Raw genomic sequence first — 22,942 nt, forward strand, 5'->3', positions numbered from 1 at the left:
CCACAAGCACAAGACAAGCCTGGCGGCAGTTATCAACAGCTGAGCAATCAAGGCAAGGGCTATGACCTCGCTCACCCAAGGCTATATCTCAGTGTATCTCATGTTTTAGATTCATATTTTTGCCAGACTGGTTTTCCTGTTTAGGCACAGAGAGAAGAACTATTTTGATATGGTATGTTTAAGGAGACGGCCTGCATCCCTTCTATGATGTGAGATAAACCAAAAAGGCAGAAAGAAAAGAAAAGAAACACGTCTGTGAGGTGAGCATTCTTCAGGTGCGGGTGTAAACATCGGATTCTAGCCTGCTGGAGTTCCCCTCCATGCGGTGCGTGTATAATGGACCTCCATTATCCCTTCATTAATTCTAATTTATGGATGAATACAATTCAGGGTGGGGTTGCGGGGGCGCTGGAGGAGGGAGGGGGGTGGGTGGGGGTCTCTCTGTCTGAGACAGCCTCTCTGTCTCAGGCATATGAGGCTGAACCCCCACCCACACCCCCTCCTTCTCTACTTGCCCTGCCCAGGTCTGGTCTTAAACATGGCTCCTGCATGAAGATATACAGCTGGTGTCAAGGGAAAGGTGTGAGTGAGCGAGGTGTTTGGCTTTCTGCAGCTGGCTTCTCCGTGTCTTGTCAGATGTGATGAGTTTCCTGCTGGAGCGCGGAGAGCAGCAGGTACACAGAATCTTTCTCCCTGATGATGCTTGCTGGTTGCCATGGAGACAGTCAGTCAATACAAATGTGTTCGTGCTGTGCCGTGTTTTTTTTTTCTTTTTTGACACACACACACACACACACACACACACACACACACACACACACACACACACACACACACACACACACACACACAGCCGCTCTCAGCCTCTGTCTGCTTCTCTCTCTTTCAATCTCTTTCTTCGTGTCTATGAATCACACGTGTTTGAGTTTCTCTTCTGACATGCGATCCATAATTCAGTAGCTCTTGCTAGCAGACAAAATAAAAAATCACACACAGAGGGAAAAAGCTCATCTCTCCACTCTTCCAAAAACCCACCACAGCTCTGTGTTCAGGCCCCACTGGGACCCACCTCTCCTCCAGCTGTGTTTGGTTTGTCTATGGTTTCAATTAGAGGCTATGGAAGACTTGAGTGAAAGTACCAGGAGGATGAATTCCTTGATGTGTCTGATACTACTGTTTGTCTCTCAGCCCTCTCCCTCCTCTCTCTCTCTCTCTCTCTCTCTCCCTCCTCTTTTTTTTGAAGCCCCAGCCGCTGCGCGCCTCAAATCTTCTGACCCCGAAATCTATAAATATGGCTGGCACTGGGTTCTGGTTGCCAAGGATCCCTCCTGAGTAGCTGATGTATGGAATAGCACTCCTTATTAATAGCTGTGACATGGGGGGCCTGTGGCGAGCACTGCATTGCAGCAACACCTCCTCTCTCTCTCTCTCTCTCTCTCTCTCTCTCTCCTCACACCACAGACATACTCGCACATACTCACACCCTCATGCTCCCCACACTTGTCTTTCACACAACCTCTCTCTCTCCCTCTCTTTTCTTTCTACACATATCCCTCCCATGTATGAATTGGCACACACACACATAGCCTCCCTAATTCAGTCTCTCTCTCTCACACACACATACACACACACACACACACACACACACACACACACACACACACACACACACACACACACACACACACACACACACACACACACACACATACAATCGTGCTACTTCAGTGTTATCACTGCACTCTTGTTTTGCTTTGACCCAGGAGTAAGTGCCTCTTCTGACTACAGACAGACAGTCTGTCTGCGTGTTGTGTTTCTCCTATCCTGTTCTACACACTCTTATTCCATGCAGATAGCATGTCAAGGTCAGCGTAGCATGTGTACACATCTGCTCTTACTCAGATACATGCGTGCATGTTTATTATATATGTTTCTGTCTGTGTTTGTGGAAGTCGACTTCCATCCAGGGATCTCTTTCGCCTGTCTGCCTATCTCTCTCTGTCTCTCCATCTGTCTGTCTGCCTCTCTTAGTCTGTTTCTCTGTCTCTCTCGCTCTCTCTGTCTCCTGTCTGGGGAGCTGGCATGGGCAGGGCTTGCACAGATGGGCGTGCCGATTGCCCTGAGTCGGCAGAAAAACCTGATACGCCGCGTTCAGTCGTGCCATGGTGACTTTGCGGCTCCTCCAACCCCCGCCAATGCCAACACCCCTCCAGCACAAAGGCAGCGAGGGCGGGGAGGTAGGCTGGGCTGGAGTGGGGTGGGCCGGGGCACAGGTATTGATCTGCGGGACGCAGGCAGTTTTAATGGCAATCAAGCCAGACTGTGCATCTATTTAATCAAAGCCCAACTGTCCGGCTCCTCTCATGTGTCCATCTCTTTCTCTCTCTCTCTCTCTCTCTTCTCTCTCTCTCTTGCTCCCTTTCTACATCTCTCACTCTGTCGCTCTCTCTCCATCTCTGTCTCTCTCTCTCTCCATCTCTTTCTCTCTCACTCTGTCGCTCTCTCTCCATCCCTCTCTCTCTCTCTCTCTCTCTCTCCAACAGACACAATCCATTCAACCATCCAGTCATTACTTAAAGTGATTACATGGGACTGGCAGGCCGCAGTAAATCAGCCACATTCAAATCTGCTGTGGCGACACTGCTGGGTGCCTGTGGAAATCCACACTGATCCTAATGAACAACTCCCAGACATGGGAGCTGTGTTTGCAGAAGCTGTTTGCAGAAAAAAACAAGTGCCGTAAGTCTCCGAGGAGCAAATTTGAAATGTGGTGATAAATGTATAGACCTTTGTGTGAATGTTGGTATTTAATTTGAAGGGATTGGAGATTTTGTCGTGACTGGGATTTTTAAATTATTTCTTGTTTTGTTTGGTTCACCCGAGCCCCCTGAGCACCTGCCCCGGCCAATCACGGTCTAGAATTAGCCATCCGATACCTTAGGGAGAGGAGTTGTCCCTCGGTGCGTGTGTGACACTTGTGCCATGTGACAGGGTGCTAGGAATGCGCTCCCAGGAACGCCGAGGACTCCCTGGGATGCAGCGAGACAGCGGCAGTATGTGTGGCCCTCAGCGTGACAGACACACACACACACACACACACACGCACACACACACAGACACACAGACACACACACAGACACACACACACACACCCATATACAGGCTAATGCCACTCAACTACACATACACTCTCTCGGCCAAATAAACACGCACACACACTGACACTAAAGGCATTCAGGAAAACACACATTTGAACAAACCTACCGTCTCATACCCATTGCACACAACCATGTGGCAGACGTACACACACAAAACCCTCCTAGCTTGTGGCTGCCACAGTGACAAACACAGACAGAGGTGTGCCTACCCCATCAGGCCAAATTACTGTCTGCTGATGGAGGCTCTATTTGGCTGATTGCTGGATTGTTTTTGCTTGATACCTAAGCATTCTGACAGTGTTGTACGCTTTGTTGTACGATTTTTCTGTATGCCAATTCAGTCAATGTTATTGATTCATAGTCATGATCATTAGTCTTGTATAATCCTGTGTCCTTGAGGGCATAGCTATTGGTCAATGTTTGGAGAGTCAGTACAACCTGGATGAAAATCTATACTGAAGAACGGAAATAATACTCCTAATGCATTTAGATTATCTACTTCCAACATATTTGAATAAGCAAATAGCTGCATACAGTTTGGCCACTGAGTTACACTGGTCCATTTGCTCATTTCGGGTTGTGGAGAGAACAGTATTTTTTGCCTCTTTGTGCTCATAACTTCTTGGATGTCAGTTTGAGTGCTGATGTGAGCGCTGTCCTCAGCAGAGCCCCTGTGCCCCCTGTCATGAGCTTTAGCCGCCAGAGAGAGATAGAGAGAGAGAAAGAGAGAGATATAAAGAGAGACAGAGAGAGAGAGAGACAGAGAGAGAACAGAGATAGAGAGAAAGAGAGACAGAGAGAGAGAGAGACAGAGAGAGAGAGATTTAAAGAAAGAAAGACAGATAGACAGAGAAAGAGAGAAAGAGAGATAGAGATAGAAATAGAGAGATATGCCTTCACTCTCTATTGCTCTCGGTACGTCTCTCGCCTCTAACCCCACACACCCCTTTACCCTGCACAGCTCTTCTCTTCTCTGCTCTGCTCGGCTGTCGGAGAAGGCTTGCGTGCCACGCTGCTGTCAGGCTCCGGTGGAGCGCCGTGGGGCCCCAAGTCAAAGGGCCACACAAGGACTCAGAGCAGACAAGGACGCTCAGCCAGCTGCGTCCTGAATGCTCACTGCAAAACTACGGCAGCTAGCACTGGCCTCAACAGACAGACTTATCTCAGACTTAGCAGACAGCTATCTCAGATCTGTTCGATCTCCCAGTTATATACTAACATGTATTAACCTGTCCAGGGCCACACAATAGATGAGAAGTAGCATGTCCAAAGCATTTACAGCAGCTCATCTCATTGAGAAACACTGCCTCTGTGTTCTCCACAAAGCCTTAATTAGACATCCTATCTGTTCTGAGGAAACAAGTAAAGGCACCGGAAGAGAGAATATTAGTCTTTAAGGGCTTGTGAAACAACTAAAACACCCTACAATATCATATAGACGTTCAGATTCCATGACCTGACATAGATATACTGTTTTAATATGGCATGGGACGCGTATTGCAAAGTGAACTGGTTTTAACTGGTCTGACCTACTTCTATGGCCTAATAAAAGATTCAGAGCCAACAGAGACCATCGCCATCAAAGGCATAGGCCCTCTTTGAGACGGCAGAGCCTGATTCTCTCACACAACACCGGATGACCCACTCACAAAAGCCATCAGTGTTGGGGAACGTGAAGTGGTGGCCCCCTGGGATCGCTCTGATGGAGACCAAACACGGCAATCAGTGCCGCTGCAGTGATATGGGTCACGATGACCGGCGAGGTTCAGGATCTTCACTCCCCTTCACTCGTACATTGGAAAAGGGGGCCTGGCCATTGGTGCGCCACTGTACTCTGACGAGTGGGTAGGTTGACGTGATGGCTCGGACAGCCCGGAGGAATGAGGTTACATCCATCTCTGCGCCTGCCAAGGTCGCCCATTCCAAGACACCGCCATTCCCATTCCAAGCCTCTCCCCACTCCCATCGTCAAGCCCAGCCAACCCCCCTACCCCCTCCCACACACATTTCCACTGGAGTCAATGTGGCAATGAAATTGGGGGTTGGGCTGGGTGGAGTACGGTGGGGTGGGGGGTCTTTCAAAAATGGCACATTCCTCATTGTGAGGGGGCCGAGGACTGCTGGAGTTCTTTAAATTCTTTACAAGTTCTATAAATAATGCGTGGCGAGAAACCCTGCACTAACCCCCCCCCCTCCATGCCCTCTACCTCCTCCTCCTTCCCCTCCCCCACTCTGCCAAGCCCCATTCCAAGGACGTTGGCTTGTCGAAACTCGTCTTCGCACTGCAGACAGGTGGCGTCCTGGAGACTGCGCAGGCCTCTGAAAATCCGGCAGCGTTCACCCAGTCTCTCGTCCGACTCGGACAGCACCTGCTAGGGTGCTCTGCCCCTACCAGACAGCTGGGGGTTTGGAGGTCTCCAGAGCTCGGGGAGACGGAACAGCCTCAGACATGCTGACCACTCCAGGCCAGGTGTGAGACGGAGTCATAAGAGACCCCTCGTGCGCCTGTAAGCACTAGGCTTCTCGATGACAGTGGTCTGAATGAAATTGCAGAGGAAATGGTTGTGTCTTTGTTTGGTGAAACAGGTCCTGTAGCTGACAACCAGTTGACGACCTTTTGATGGTTTGACTGAGCTGTTTGAGTGACTACTAATGAAGCCATTCCTTCCCCAAGGTTATCCCCTAGGAAGCAGTCTGACAGTCTGGTATGTTGGATAAGACATCACTGACTAAATTCTAACAGAAACTGGGTGGCCTTTTCCGAGCATAGAGTAGGTCATCCGGTGTTCGTAATGACAAACGTCAATAGATCTATTGTCAGGATCATGCCTATGTTTGCAAGACAAACAATGATAGGCAGTTCCTTTGAACAGAATTGGTCTATGGGTCACATGCTTTCTCCGGTTACCTGTATTAGCTATTTGCATTTCCGTACTTGTATTCAGAGCCATGTGTAAAGACCAGGCACTCCTGGGCTTGAGTTTCAATGACCCAGTACACGTTAGGAGGGGAGTGCACAAACAGCAAAGCTGTAGGGCTCTTTGTGATATAAGGCACACCAACACCAGCAGTGAATTTGTTACAGGCAGTTAAATGCTGTGGGCCATCTCAGAGGCCCTAGACCGTGAATGTATACACTCCTGTCTCGGAGCAGGGTCCCTCATTGCTAAAAAGCCTCACACACATACATGCTGTATTAGAGGAGACATCAGCAGCAGCAGCAGCAGCAGCAGCCTCATTCCTATTATTCCACTCCAATTCCAATGCCAGTTCACCCCTGAAAATCAATTCCCTCACCCAGGGGGAGGGCGGAAGGCAAGAGGCCCCCCACTTAAAACACACACCCATGGCGGCAGCGATGCCCCAGTGATGTTCCTCCCGTCAGTGGGGCGTGGAGGTGGAGGGGCAAGAGGGGGTTGGGGAGGACGAGAGAGAGGCTGAGGGACAGGACAGGGCAAGGCAGGACAGGGCTGACAGCTCGGCTAGGCGCGGCAGCCGATTCTTTCTCTCATCGCTCCAGATCGCTCCATTAGATCTGCAGTCTATTCGTCTGGCCCCGGCTCTGTCTCTTCCCCTCCCCTGCCCTCGTTCCCATGCCAGGCGAGACCTACTTCCTTTCATCTGGGCTTTTTCTCTGACACAGATACCCTGGCTAGCTGGGATTACTTGTGAAGGCGGCACTCTCTGCGCCGCCGCCGCCGAGACACTTCAGACAGTAGCGCAGTGGCTGCAACGAGGATCCAAGTCCCATGTCCAGCAGCGAGTGTAATCCCATGAGTAATCCTCATGTTAGAGGGCCAGTGGTCTCACACACACACACACACATACACACACTTGCACCACAGATAATCCCGCTGGCAGAAACAAAACGTTGGAGAGTGGGTGGGTGGGTTGGGAGGGCGAGTAAGTGAGTGACTGAGGGAGTTAGGGATTTGATGGATAGTAGTCCCCGCTACTAGCTTTGTTCTCCCTCAGTGAGATCAGCCCCTCCACCCCTCCTTTTCTCTTAATTACCCAAGGTTTGCCGAGCACTGCTCTCTTTTTGTAGCCAATCGGCCCACCCCTTTCCAGCCTTATCGTTTTCTGCACAAGAGGCGGCGGGCGTCGCACATTTGGCGGAGGCGGTTAATTGCTATGTTTGTTCTCTTTGATATCGGGATGAAGCCATGCACTGCCAACTCTCTCACTCTCCCAAATGCTATGCATGTTTAATTAGGTCTCATTTGCTTAAAATTATAATACCTCCTCTGGGTGATTTTACAAAGAGGTGCAAATGAACAATGCCGACCTCTGAATGTGTGACTTGCTCTCTCTTTCTCCCTCATTCCCATCCTCTCTGTCTATCTTTGGATCGTTGCACAGATATTCTCCGTGAAAATTGATCTATTAACAGTCATTCAGGGGGAAAAAATGTGCCATGCTCCTCTTCCTCCTGCTGCTTGATCTCCTCTTCCTCACTGCTGCCAGATCTCGGTTCATCTCTGTTCATTAATTCAACAGGGGCTTGGGTGTGGGGAGGGGAGTGGAGGGGGTGGAGAGCTGAGGTGGAGGGGCTGAAGGGGGAAGTAGGTCACATCCAGCTATCCTGGCTTTCTGTATTTGGGCCTCTGACCAATGAAAGCTCATGGAATCCTAATCACAGCCTGCCTGATCATTGATATCTAATAAACAGAGCTACTATTGGGATAGTGCCCACTGTGTGTGTGTGTGTGTGTTTCAAAAAGGGGGGTTCATAGAAATAGTAGCACAACCAATCAGAATGAGTCCAATTTTATGTGTATGCATAAGCCAGAAATCTACTATAGGCTTCTCTCGAGGGGGGGGGACCAGCAAGGCTACTCTGTTTTTGGTCATTTAAAGACACATGTGGGGTAACTGCAGGTGGACTGCAGTTTGATGAGACAAAGAGACTTTACCTGGATACTGCATCAAAACCTTGAGCCTCAAAATAGTGCAAGCTGCCCTCAGAGGGAATAGTAGCTCTGTGCCACTGACTTTAATGCAGCCTTCACCAATTACTCTACTAACATCACAAATATACTACACTTACAGGATGATATTTCATCATTCCATTCAAGTGTTTTATTAGTAGTCCATATGGAACAAGGTCATTTGTGGGCTCCTTCATGACAAATCTATGAAATGTGATCTATGGAATAGTTTGGAACAATCACAACAGTATTTTGTTGGTTATAACATTGACATCCTATGCAATTGTTTTCTGGATAGATCAAGTGTAATGTTGAAACACCACACCACCCTTAGCAAGTCTAAGTTGAGGACCAAAACCAATGAGGGGGCCTTCAGGGCCTTTAGATGACTAACAGCGTTGGAGAGGGAGTTCCTGTGTTTATGGGTAAGCTGCGTGCAGCACACACACACACACACACACACACACACAAACACACACACACACACACACACACACACACACACACACACACACACACACACACACACACACACGCAGATAGACATGCACGGACAGTGCAACACCCGCGCTGTGTACGCTACAGCTGCCAACCCTGTGCCCCTCTTTGATCAGCTGACACCATCTAATCTGTCCCTGCTCGCGCAGCCCAGCCACGGCACCGCGTGTAAACGGAGACGGGTATGAGCCAGTGCCAAGGACCACGCGAGGTACAGTAGGGCTTTCAACAGTATGGCGTGCAGCGGGGCTGGGCCGTGTGGTAATGTGAAGGGTTTTGTGAGAGCACTGCGGGGTCATATTTCTGTGGTTCAGAAGAATCCAGACACACTGGTGTTCCTGCTGCCCTGGCTCTGGCACTGTAAACAGGTATATCATTCGCCCCCTTCTGTGCTTGTTCTTGGAAAATGGCCCGCCAACTTGTCCAAACGCATTCGGAGAAATTGAGCGTGGATGCGGGGCTTGGTTGCATCACCACTGGGGGTTAATGGATCTAGTCGTGATGGAGGATGGATGGAGGATGTGGTTGAGAGCCCAAAGCTGCGACATCGACACGTTCCCATGTCCCAGTTCCGCTGTCTGCCAACGCCCGCGGAACACTCGCAACCGTAACAACTCACTGGAAGTCACACCTGCATCTGAGAGGGAAGTGAGGGCTGAGAATTATTTAAGGGGCTCGACAAGCTGACAGTCTTTCGCGAGCCGAGCTCGACCTCCGAGAGTTCCAGTGCCTTGTTAAGCACAACCCGATAGCCCTCCACTATTGTAACGACTTGACTCAAGAGCCATGAAAGGGCTAAGAGGCTTGCCATGATTATTAATAATTTAAGACCTCCTCTGCATTCATGAATGTCCAAGCTTATTCACTGGTAATCCCATAGCAACGCCATACCTCTAGGGGGCTACTTTGCTTCAACATTGTTTAGCTTTCCTCATAAATAATATAATGCCACTGATGACTGTAAGCAAGCTTGCTCTAGTGGACGCTGGACACCAGATGTTAGAGAGCTCACCTGAACTCTCTCTGGTCCAGTCGCAACTTATTAGTGGTTTGTGGCCTGAATCTGTCAGGTTCGAGTGATCCGCACTTGGCAGAGAAAGTCCCTTGGTAGACTGTGTAGAGACATGAGGTTTGGGACACGTCAGGCACAGTTACATGCAACATTCATTCTAGCCTCCAGTTGCGTGCAGTCAGGCTCTGGCTGGTCGAAGCAAAATGGCCACTGCCATTAATCAGCAAGATACTCAGATTTCAGCGGGATGTCATTTTTTTTCCTTTGTCAGCCTGGAGAACATGGCCACCAACCCTTGATGACTGCACCCAGTGAGTGGCCTGTTTCTATTTTTCATGGCGGACCGCAGCCATGGTGAATTATGCCGTTTGATCCGTGCTAACGAGTGTGGGGTGAGTGGTACTTCATAATTAATTAAAAGAGGCGACCGACGTGGAGGCACATGAAAAGGGTGTGTGTGTGTGTGTGTGTGTGTGTGTGTGCGTGTATGTGTGTGTGCGCCTCACCTGCTGGGCTCTCCCACTCAATAATTCAGATGTTTAAACTCACAGTCAGCTGTGGGTGATGGGGTGGGATGGGGTGGGTCGTGAAACAAAAACAGCCCACAGGAGAAAAGGTCAGAGAGACTCAGCTGTGGAGGGGTATGTTAGAGGGTGACTGTGCAATAAACCACAGAGTCAGGCTCAAGGGATACAAAAGGGACTTGGGAGAAGGTAAATGCGTAGCCTGGCCTGGATTGAAAGACTTCAACAGATGTTACTCAAAAAAAGTGTGTCACGGCAAGTGAATCTAAATTCTGATTTAATCTGATGTTTGTTTTATGTCTTGGAAAACCTTGATGTGTTACGTTGATAGAGGCCCAGCTGTGGATTGGTAACGGTTTTGTGCCTCAAGTGCATGCTGACACAGATGCCAGGGGGGCCGGTAAACAGTGACGTCAGACTCATACCAGCTGTTGTGTGTGTGGCGCACGGGCACGCAGCTCATAATTCTATTATTACATCGACCAGTTTCATGCCACTGAAATCTGTACACAGTACAACAGGTGTGCCCCACATGAACAAGGGGAAAGCATGGGCGTGCACACACACACTCACACACACACACACACACACACACACACACACACACACACACACACACACACACACACACACACACACACCCAAACACATTATGAAGAGTAAATCTTAGCTGCATATTAATGTTTTTAGTGTTTGCCATGGGCTAGCGTTGGGCCGGCATCCACCAGACACACACACACACACACACACACACACACACACACACACACAGAATGGCTGACCACACACGTTGGCTGGGTAATAATATGCTAAAATGGGCTCCTCATCCCAAGGGCCATTTCCTCACTTACGCCCACAAGCATGAGCATGCAGGGGCTAGGTGTGAGCAAATGTCTGATGACTAAATGAGGCTGCTCCTCCATCTTACATTTCACCCCCCGACAGACAAAACAGTTGTTGGGACATTGTGAAGGACAAAGAGGAATGTACTCTCCCATAGAATGGCTATGTAGTACTGAGTACAATACATAAAAATGGTTAACACTTGTTATAGATGTATTCAAGATCAGTGTCAGTGTCAAGGTTGGCAACATTTCAACTGAGGAATCCTCTCAAAACAAGTCCCAATAAAATATGGCAAAAGGATTTCTGAGAATACAAAGGTCATTGCGACATGCTTTCCCATTTAGTCATTAGTGTATATAAGTTTACAGAAGTTCTGTTGTAACGTCTACTCTGAAGGTGCAGATGAGATAAAAATGCAGACAAGGTTCAGACTGAAACCAACACAAAGAGACTAGACGCACAGACACACTTGGAACGTGTTTGCTGTTTATTCATAAATAAATGAACCCATGGCCAGCATCGCAATCACTGAGACACGGAGAACTGACGTGGCTGGAGAGGCCGTTAGTGTGTGCCCCGAGGACATGCACTCAGAAGCGTAGAGCAATGCCTAGGATTTATCCCTCAACCATGACTTAATTATCTAATAGAATCTACTGAGGTTTATCTAATTGAATAATTGATGACCGCATGGTAAACAACTCCTGGGGAACTATGGAAAGACAAAACGGCTCTTCTCGTTTTTTCACCCCCCCCCCCCCACACACACACACACACACACACACACACACACACACACAACACCCCCACCCGTACTCTATACATGGCGGCATTCCACTCACGGACGACCTAACAGGGGCAGAGGGACGAAGGGAGTCAGTCTGGTGACAAAGCGACAGCCCTAACCGGAGCCATGAAAGGCAAGGGCTAATGCTGTCAGTAGGAGGAAGGGGCTGGTTTGGAATGATAAAGGATGGAGGTTAGGAGGCTGGGGTGGGGGTGGGGGGCGCTTCTTGCAGTTGGTTGTGGGAGTTAAGTGGTGGAGACGGAGAGGATGGAGGATGGGGGGGTGCTGCTTTAAGGAAGCCTCTGGCCAAAGAGCACTGCTGAGGGGGAGTAGGGGTGTAGTGGGGCGGGGTATAGGAAGAGAGAGAGAGAGAGAGAGAGAGAGAGAGAGAGAGGAAGGAAGGAAGGAAAAGAGACAAAGAGAAACAAAGACATGGAGGAGAAGGAAAAAAAAACAAATAAAAACAAAAACAACTATTAGTATAATTGTATGTTATGTTCTAAAGCCTGTTTAGAGCCATCTCTCCTGTGTTTTGACCATACAAGGCTATTAATTTGCTGAACTGAATTTGCGATAGGAGAGAGAGAGAGACAGAGACAGAGAGAGAGAGAGACAGAGAGAATGAGGGAGGGAGAGGCATACATTACTGTTGAATGTTGGGGGAGATGCAGGAGTGGAACATTCTTGTTAGAGGAGCAGATCTACGGCTCCCGACAGACTAAACACTGAAATACACACTGCCAGGTGAGAGCACAGACCCACATGCAGACTGCAGAACACTTCTTACAGAAGAGTATGCAATCTTGGGAAAAAAATAATGCAGTAACTGAAAACACAGCCATGGTCAGCTGTCTTACACCATTCCATTTAGGTTTGTAGGTCAGGTATTGTGTATTTGTCAACCATCTAAGAAGCAGATCAGGGGTTTTAAGCAAATGCCCACAAAGGCGGCCATTCTCCCAGCTCATCAGCACTCTGGACACTGCCTCCCCATCGCCGGCTCCCTTTGATTAACGAGGCACGGCTCCCATCCCTGTGGCCCTCCACCAGGAGCCATAATCCAATGCAAATCAATTCCATGCCATCCAGCAGTGGGAGAGGGAGCTGGAGCACAAAGCCTGGGATGTCTCCTGCATGTATAGCACATGCTGGCCCTCCGATAATCAGACTAACGGAGGAGGAGCAGGAGGAGGAGGAGGAGGAGGAGGAGGAGGAGGAGGAGGAGGACGACGAGAGGTTGGGGATCTTTCTACCTGCAGCGCCCTGTCTTGCCTGTTCTCCCCGGTTGAATGGCTGACTGACCGGCCTCATCTGATGTTAATGCTAATGCTAAATGCTAAAGCTAAGTCTGCCGGAGGAGAGAGGATCCTCGCTGGCAGTGGGGGCGCCATGGCAACGGCAGAGCCCAGCAAAATATATGGCAAATAGATGCCGAGCCCCATTCTGACAAGGGAGCTGGCAGCAGGGCTGTGAGAGACACTGATGAGACAGAGAGAGAGGGAGAGAGGGAGATATGTGTGTGAGAGAGAAAGATAGAAATAGAATGATACATCACATAGTTCAGGTGAAATTGAGATGGCAGAATGAAAAGTGAAAGAGAGAGAGAAAGAGAGAGAGAGAGAGAGAGAGAGAGACAGACTGAGGCAGAAGGAGGAAAAGAGCAATGTGGGGGAGGTGTGGAAAGCAGGTGAAAGAGAGAGAGAAAGAAAGAGAGTGAGAGAGAGAGAGAGAGAGAGAGAGAGAGAGGAGGGGAGAGTGTTTGCCGAGTGATGCTATTAAAACAGCGTGAAATGTGCACTGTGTACCTGCGAGGGGACTGGGATATGTACCTCCCTCCCACGCCCCACGCCGCATTAATTCCAGTACAGTGCATCTGTTTGATTCAGCAACTGGTGAACTGAGTGTCTGAGAGGGGGAGGATGAGGACGCGGGTGTTTGCTCTCTGCTCGCTGCTGCTGCTGAAGTTTGGATAAAGCAGGTGCCAGCGAGAGACAAATCAATATTTTGTTCTGCTCAGGCAAAGCGGTAACAAGGATGTCTGCTTCAGCGGATGTTCACAGAGGTCGTCTTCATTGCTCCTCTCTCGGAAAGGGACGATAAGTAGAGTGACGCAGGAGAAGAAAAGGAGGGATGGGAGAGGAGAGAGAGGGAAAGAGACGGAGAGGGAGAGGGAGAGGGACATGGGGCTATTGGGCAGTAAATAATGCCGGTTTGCTGAGTGGAGTGGGAGTGGGATAACGTGTGGGTCTGCTCCCGTGGAAAGGGGAATTTTCCATGTCTGTCAATCACTCACTCACTGGAGGTGAGAGGTGTCTTAGCCTCCCCTCCACACACACACACACACACACACCCCTCCCTCCGCTCGTGATTTCCGTGCTGTTGCCATGAGGATGGGGGCCAGCTGTGAGGCTGGGCCTCGGGGACGCGACACGGTCGAGTGCAAAATGGCCACCTGGCACACGCTGGGTTCTGGGAAGCAAATCAGAACTGGCCGTCCATGAGCCTGGTGGGGTTCGGGGATGGGAAGAAGCCCCTTCGTTCTCGGCAGACTCGGCAGACATGGCAGACGAGCACATCGAGCACAAGCACAAACAGTGGATGTGGCATGGGCAGAAAAAACACTTCCTCAGAGAGAGATGAGGAATCATATCAAAGTTTTATAACGCTAATTACATGCTTAATTACACTCGTAACAATACAATCACCACATAAAATATTGTATAGATCCTACAGAAGATGCCCCGTGCCAATACCAGAGTGCAGCACTATTTTGATGCATCATTGGTACCTGCAGCACAGTAACACTGAACTGCAAAAGCCAACAATTGTTAGCGGCCCAATGAGACTAAACATACCGGTATTCCCTACTTTAGTCTGCTCTGTAGCCTACACCTCTGGCCATTATGGAGCCCAAAGTGTCACATAAACACAAACAAAGTCTGCTGAATACAGAGCCAGTTTTATAATCACAGTCATCATGAGGCTCTGTTTGGCTATCAGCGGGTCCACACCCAGACAGTGATAGAAGCGGAGGACCAGAGAAAGAAAGAGACTACAGAGAGCTAAGAGAGCGAAAAAGGGAGAGAGATGGAGAGATGGGAGAAAGGCAGGGTGGCTATTTTGGGTTGATGCCACAGCAAAAGCACGGCCACATGCTCCACAGACACCAGTGCCCACTCGCAGGGTCTGTTTACAAGCAGGCCAATGGGGCCTCTCCGCCAGGCCTTTCTCCATGCACACCGACAAACCACAGACGGGTGTTGCGCATTAGCACAAACCGACTTGTACTTTTATAAACATCGGTTGTATATTTGTGGAGCAGCTCAGCATCTCCCAGGGATGAGCTCCTAGCAAATGCACCAAGCCTCATGTTAACTCACAGTTACGTTTTTACGATAGGGAAACCACTGTACATGCAGCTAACTGATCTAGCCTCTGATGTTTGGCTTTAAAAGACTTCCGGAGGTACCCTTTGGCCTCTGAGGTGTTTGACTGTTCTGAGAGACTGAAAAAAAAAGCCCATGGTTGCCGTGCCAGAGTTAATTCTCCGAGACTCCCATTAGTGGAATGAGCTCTCTGAGCATGTGGCATTATGATGGCCGAGCTCAGCCCTCCACAGCCGGGATTATACATCACACTGAAGTGATAAGGAGTGATTCATAGCGCAGAAAATCTGGAACTGGAAGAAAAAACGGGGTAAGGAAAGACGAAGATTAAATACTGTTGTAAAAAAAGTATATGATAAATAGAGGGATATAGAGAACTAAGTGATCTTTGGATAAGACACGTGTGTGTATGGATCTAATCCTGTAGATTTAACATTTAAAAGTGCTCTAAAAAGGGCCTTTTGATTTGAGGGTATTCCCCCAGTGGAAATGCTCTTCAAACGTTCCCTTCGTGCCCAGTCCCAGGCCAGCATCACAGAGGGCCTGAGCGGAGTGGTGGCGCAGCATGGATGGTGCGGTCGCTTTGCTCTCTGAAAAGCCTTCCTATTTATTAACCCCTGTGGAGGGGACCCGGCACGCACGCTAGCAGATAGCGGCTAGCTTCAGCTGCAGATGACTAGCATTAGCGGGCTCCGCAAACCACAGCCTAAAATTAGACCCCAGGGGTAAGTGGTGGGTCTACTCCCTGCCCCATCTCTGCAGGAAGCCTGTGTGTGGTGGCAGAAGGGGACCACAAGCCACCACCCCACACAAACACACACACACACACACACACTCCACACCGCACCACCCACTAGCTCCACTCCACCCCACTCCACTGATGTTACCACTGTCAGACACATGTTAGCTTTCGAGTTTTCTATGAATAGAATACTTTTTTTTCAAAAAGGGCTGTACAGAAAGAGATTACGCCTAGCCCTATACACACTGATTACCTCAAAACATCAGGCCTGGCACACGTACTGTGCATAGTATTGTCGGACGCCCACACACGCACGCACATGCAGAGACACATGCCCGCTGGCACACGCGGTTAAGCCTCTCCTGCGCCAGCTGTGCCTCCACCTCGCCCCACACGCAGGGGCCAAAGCCCTCCAGGCGGCCATGACAGGGAGAGGTACAGGAAGAGGCGACTCCTGGTCCAGATACTATGGGCCTGTGTCCACCAATCGCGTTTTTAGCGCTGACAGCGCCCTAAACCTCATTTTCAGAGCGCTTCAGTCAAGTGTTTATTGTTGCCACTTGCCAGGTTACGAAGTTTTGATTGGTCATCAAGAGAGAAGTGACATTGATGAGCCCGGCGCTGTTCTAAAAGTTGAACAGATTTCAACTTTCACCGCTCTGAGTGCTGCAAAAAAAACGGTCAGCAGCGAGGACTTTTTTCCGCCAAAGGCGTTGAGCGCTGTGAACGCTGAACTTCATGGGATTTGTATAGACCCTTTCATCAATAAAAACAAAAACAATGCTTGAACGTTCTATTTGGGCCCCAATCTACTTCCTCTGCATTAAGATAACATATGGAATGTTAAAAAGGAAGTCTTGTGGGGCCAACTATGATGCTGATAATGGAACTCTCTTGAAAGGGTCCATTGAAAATAGCCACCGTAGGCGCAAAAAACATGATTGGTGGACACCGGCCCTAAATGTCTTGTGTTGTTCTCTTCCACACTGTTTTACTATGGCAACGTTTCCTCCTCTGTTTTGTTATTGAACGGCCACTCTTTCTTAGTCTGTCTCTTTTTCCTTTTTTCTTCGCACATAAGGCGGAAAACGACGCAGGAGAAACAGCAGGCCGGCCCGTCACCTAGGAGAGGGTGTTGACAGTGACTCAGCCTCTGCTCGCTCGGCAGTGACCTTCCCGAACAGCCATCACTCAGTGCATTAAAGCGATGAAGCCCTGCAAGGTGACTGACTTAGCAGCTGAGGGTGACTCCAAAACACACTGGGGAAGTGGGGAGATGGAGAGGGGTAAGATGAGTCTGACACATCTGTTGTATGGACGCCTTTGATCATGTGAAAAGAACAGGACTAAAGAGTGGGATTAGCTAGGTTGGGGGGGTGGAAAAGGGAGGGGAAGGGAGGGGTTCTGAGGTAAGTAAAGGTGCCTGATAAGATTTGGGGTGGCTAATTACGGGGCAGGAGCTTACCTCGACTACCAGTTGCCAGGTCGGCCACTTTCTGGAAGGCATCGAGGAAGGCAGCCACGGCAACCACTGTTGTCCTACAAAAAACAACAACAACAACAAACAAATGTGATAGACATCTTTGGCATAGACCTTACACCTTTAGGCCAATCTCTCCACTCTCCTCTGAAGGCTTGTTTATTTCAGCGAAAATCGAGGACAAAGACATAAAATTACATCCTGTGCAAAATTTGATCAAATTGGGATTATGCCTGAAACGTCACCTTAACCCTCATTTCCAAAGTTGGTCTCAGCTGGATTAAAAATCCTCTTCCATAACAAGCCTGCCCTTGTGGCTTTAAAATCAGCCAAATGGTCCCTGGCCCAGCAGGCAGAACTTAACCTGCTCAGCTGGGGTCCTGTGGGATGGCGTGTTATGAGTTGGGGGTTCATTACAGGTCACCAAATACAAATCTGCCAGGAGCAGCCAAGAGTGGTGTTATGTGGAAAAATGCGTTTTTTGTGTGTCTTTGTCTCCTGCCTGTCTTTGAGCCAAATTAGATGTGTGCAGCTCAGCCACACGCTCTTGGCTATTTTAAGACAAACATCACATTTTCTCAAAGGTGCGCTTATAGCTCTGCTGACTCGGAAGGCGTCCCAAAAAAAGCCTAGCCTCGATCTGCTGGGTAGAGAGCATGTGTGTGCAGTCGGCACCTCATCCTATATACCGCAATGCAAAGAGCCAATTATCACAACTTGTGTGAGTGTGAAGACACACGGCTCCTGGCCATTTGCAATTTGCATCTCCTCTTTCACTTTGCCCTGGTCTTGTGTTCTGGTTTAGGGTTTGTTGAGGAGACTGACACCTCCGTGGAAAAAGGGGTACACAAGACTCAGGGGTGGCCCACATGCATATGAATAGACTTCAACTTTCGGGGGCCCCTCTCTAACCCCACTGAACCCCCACCCCCCCACCTCAGCCCTCGAAACTGGAGCTTAGGGTAAAGATCTGGAGGAATCTGGAGTTGGAAGCGGGTTAAACTGCTGTAACCTCTGGCCCAGAATAGATCACCTGCCACACAGTGCCAGTCTCCTCTGCCGAGATAATGAGTTTATGATTTGATCATTAATCTCGCCTGATGAAAGGTTAATTGAGTTTTGGGTTGCCTGCTCTGTTTTTTCCTTCAGCTCCTTTCTTCCTTCCTCCTCGTTTGGTGTCTCACGTGGAGTTCTCTGGTGACCTTCAGCCCTGGTTTGGCACTTGGCAGAATCTGTGAGCTCGGTGCCAAACGCACCGATCCAAAACACGCCGGCGAGGGAGGGCCAAAGGGCCACGCCTCATCTGCTTGCTTACTTGACATGGCTGATAACAAGCCTCATCAGTGAGGCCGAGGCAGGGGAGATGAAATCTAAGACTCACGCCTGGGGAGACTGGGTGAGGAGGGGAGAGGAGGAGTGGTGGGTCGGGGTGGTAGTGGTGGGGTGTCCATGTGTGCTGTTGGTACATGTCTCACCTGAGCTGGGACTGCAGTTTGCCAGCTTTGCTGATGAAGTCCTCCCACACTGGATAACTGCTCTGGGGAGATAAAAAACACAGAGAAGGCATTTGAGAGAAGAGTACAAAAAACATACATGAACACACACACACACACACACACACACACACACACACACACACACACACATGCATACACAAGCACACAAACACACCCACACACAAACAGAACACAGTGAAGGACACAGTGATAAACACATGCACAAAGCACATACAGTAAACACACACACGAGGACACACATACACAGAGATAAAAGACGACAGGCAGCCACCCTGATGCAAATCTATCACTGGCTCTGCGAGATGCCAGATTTCTCCAGTCTCTGTGGCGCAGGGTGTGCAGCAGAGATGGGATCAAACGAACCCAGCCAGAGCACACATCAAGGGATAAAGCTTGACTTTTGGGACTGTGTAAAATGGAGGACAAACGCACGTACAAAACCGGCACGGATGAAACAGTACAGTTAAGCGGATGCCGAGCTGAAGGAGAATGGCAGAGGAGAGGGATGGTCCTCTCGGCCTCATTAATCTGGAGGGAACACAAACATGGTGGACGCTGAGAGCACGATGAGACCCCATTTACGGCTAACTACACTCTGGTTATATTATGCTGTCTGCCTGGCTTTGAACTGGATGGTCCCTCTATCTCTCTCTCTCCTTCTCTCTCTATCTCCCCCTTCCTCTCTCCCTTTCTCTCTATAGCCCTCTTTCCTCCTTTTCCCTCTTTCTCTCATTATCTTTCTTTTCCTTTCTTTCTCCTCTCTCTCTCTCATTTTGTCTCTATATTCCTTTCTCTCTCTTCATCTCTCCCTCTTTCTTTCCATCTCTCTTTTCCCTTCTTTCTCCCCTCTCTCTCCCTCTCTCTCTCTCCTTTAAGCAAAAAGTGGGCCAGAATTTATAAACTAAAAGGCAGCGGGCAGGGAGGCCAGAGCTGGCTGGACACATCCTGCGTTTTTGCTGTGCATGTCTGTGGTCGGGACAAAGCATCTGTCCGTGACGCGGTGCAGCCTGGATCAAAACCAGCATGCCCACACCACAGCTGGTTAGCCTAGATACCACAGAGGTCAACTAGGGCTGACCTTATCCCCTATGACCTGGGGAGTCCTGGCTATCTGATGTAAGGAGACAAGAACAGATGAACCAATTCATGTGGAACATGTGGTCAGTTGAAGATGCCATTCCTCTTAGGAATGGCATCTTCAAAATTCCTCTTTGTCTCTCTACCAACAATGACAAAGGACAACCTCATGACCATCTCCATTTGTTGTCTGGTGGCTGTAAGAGACATAAGTGTGTTCTTCACTTTGATGCCGACACCTTCTTTTGTCAGATATGAAATTACCTTCATTAACTGTCTGATTCTGTAGCACCCCACCCCCAACAGAGAGATCACCCACCAACCCCCTCTCTGCAGCAGGAGTTGGACGTCTGACATCTCAACACCTGCTTTCGCCCAACCCCCCAATCAACCCTGGCTCTGTTTTTATTTCCCTCTCATATTGTGTGGTGCCCTACAACTGTTGCCGTGACAACATGCGGAAAAGGGCTGTGGTGCGGGGACGATGACGCTGCAGTTCGATCTCCCTAGCAGCAGCTCCGTCAGCATGCTTTCTCCTCACACAAACCACCAAAGAAACACACACACACACACACACACAAACAAACACACACACATGCCCACACACACACACACACCAACCACATCTCCCAAATCAGACAAATCAAATCAGAGCATTACTCCTACAAACAATCATCCAGAACATCTCTCTCTCTCTGTGTTGGAAGCCTGTTAGGCGTTCGATGCGCCTGTCTGTGTGTGTGTGTGTGAGCAGCACAGATGCAAATGTGCCTATGCGCTCACTTGCTGTGGGGCGGCCTGTGGTGCAGGACTATAAAGCTGTCACCCTGGTAATGGCTGTGTGGGTTTTCCTGGAACCGTGGCGTTTTGGAGGGCCCAGGCTTTCCCTCCGTAATCCCATCTCCTGACACCCCCCAGAGAGAGGATTACTGTGGCCCGGGCGATTACGACAGACTATTCAGATGAAGAGTTATTTTGACTAATAAGAGAAAGTGCATGAAATACTCGCAATCACATTAACTTTAAACCCCCAGCCTGTTCAAATTCCATTTTGAGACAGGGGGAGGGGTGCGAGGAAAGTTAGTGAGACAGAGAGACAGTGGAGATGAACCTACCCCTTAAATGAGGGATTTTAATAATGCTGATGCTGCCAGAGGGCTACAGGCCATGTGTGAAAGTATTTTAAGAAATTGAAAGCTAATCTTGGCAGCGTGTTAAGTTAAGTATGTCTCGCAGTAATAAGATTGTAATTGATCCAGGCCATTCATTCAATTCAGTTAGGGGGTGGTCTCATAAAGAAGGGCCTTTTTTGTAGCCTATGGAAAAATGTCTATATTACATGGAAGGCTTGAGTTACGCTAATGAATGAGAATACATCTGTTCACACAATGAAGCTATGCGAACCGCCTATTCATAATTTATTAATAGGTGCACGACATGTGCACACACATACATACCCCCATACACACACACACACACACACACACAAAAGCCATGACATACTGATTCAATTTAGCAGAAAAGGTACTTATTAGCAAATACCCACAGAATGTATCTAACCCACCATCTCTTGCTCACATACTCTAAACATCTCTCTGTGGAAAATCCCTTGCCACACAATACAAGATTATTCTAGGGCTTACAGAATGCCATTTGTGAAATGATTCATGTTACAGTATCATTCCAGCCAAGAGCCAATAGGCCCTTCAGTTATGACAAGGACCAAGTAACTGAGACCTCTTCATTCACAGGGTAGCTTCAGGCAAAGACAAAATAAAGCTTTTGAATCAAGACCTACTGCTGCAGATGGAGATGCAGTTGTATTCCCAGATGTGTGAAAAGTATTCAAAGGTTCAAACCTGTAACTGACATTTCTTTAATATCAACAGATGATTCAGTATGCAGAACCTGTAAGAGCATTCTTCAAAATATGTTTAACTGGTGATTAGTATCTACAATGGCACAACTTCCAAATAATGACTGACAAGTTGCATAGTCTGTACAGCTTTTCAGTGTTCTTTTAACAGACCTAGTTGTATTAATGGTTACTTCTGGCAGTATTTAGATACCTGCCAGTTGGATCAATAGTCTCAACTCTCAATGTAAGTACACAGCTAGGTTTTCCTTAATGACAATTAATGTATTAACCACAACCAGAACAGAACTTCATTCACACTCAATATAAATACATCCAACATGATATAGGCCTAAACATAGACAATTAAACAGCGATATGGAGAATCACAAATAGATGGAGGATTAGGACATTCATCTTTTCTCCCCTTTCAACCCAGTTCTGACCATTCACCCCCCCAAATGGCAGCCCAACTCGCTTGGCCCCGCTAATGCTACGGCTAACCTCTCTGGCCTTTGAGGTCACCTGCCACTTCCCGCATTCCATAATCTGGAACAGGTGTGGACGCGGCTATGAATGGAGGGTAGCACTGCGAACCAACCAATTGTGCCGCTTTCTTTTGATCATCTCCGGGAAGACCTTTCATTTAGCGCCAAAGTAAAAATGAATAGCCTAAATCTTAAGGTTTGACTCGGTGTGCCCAAGTTTCAGTCGCTGAAACAGTCAAAAGATAAACTATTACTTCTGGTATCATACTTTATGTGCGTAATAGACCATAACCGTTGTGGAAAACAGAAGGCACAAATAGCCGAAACAAACGATGTTCTACCACACATGATAAGACAGAGCCGTTGACATCACTTATTCTTGACACTCAGGACTCTCTTTAATTAGTAATTTAACGAGACTCATTCTCGCAGCTGGTAGGCTATGTTATCAGATCTGTTACATTGTTGTAAACCACTCTTCTCAATTTCCTCCAAATAAGCGTCTTTGCAGGAGCTAGAACATGCTAAGAATAGCAGATAATTGACATAGACAGGCCAACCTTGACTGTGCATTCATAGGCATTATACAAATCGCGTCACACAAGACATGAGACAAATACAGTAAGCTACAGTTCAATGCC

General features: G+C 48.6%; 1 protein-coding gene across 6 annotated transcripts in view; it reads right to left on the bottom strand.

Moving 5' to 3' along the window:
* Window positions 1-22,942, bottom strand: part of LOC125285088 (protein MTSS 1-like) — a 39,364-nt gene that overhangs the window by 15,669 nt on the left and 753 nt on the right. For all 6 annotated transcript variants that reach the window (XM_048229329.1, XM_048229333.1, XM_048229332.1 and 3 more), the window contains exons 2-3: window positions 18,840-18,901; window positions 17,350-17,423 (exon numbers count right to left, since the gene is read on the bottom strand). In XM_048229329.1, coding sequence (XP_048085286.1) covers window positions 17,350-17,423; window positions 18,840-18,901 — 136 coding nt within the window. The remainder of the gene's footprint in view (window positions 1-17,349; window positions 17,424-18,839; window positions 18,902-22,942) is intronic.

This window comes from Alosa alosa, chromosome 20, assembly GCF_017589495.1.
Source record: "Alosa alosa isolate M-15738 ecotype Scorff River chromosome 20, AALO_Geno_1.1, whole genome shotgun sequence".
Lineage (NCBI taxonomy): Eukaryota > Metazoa > Chordata > Actinopteri > Clupeiformes > Clupeidae > Alosa > Alosa alosa.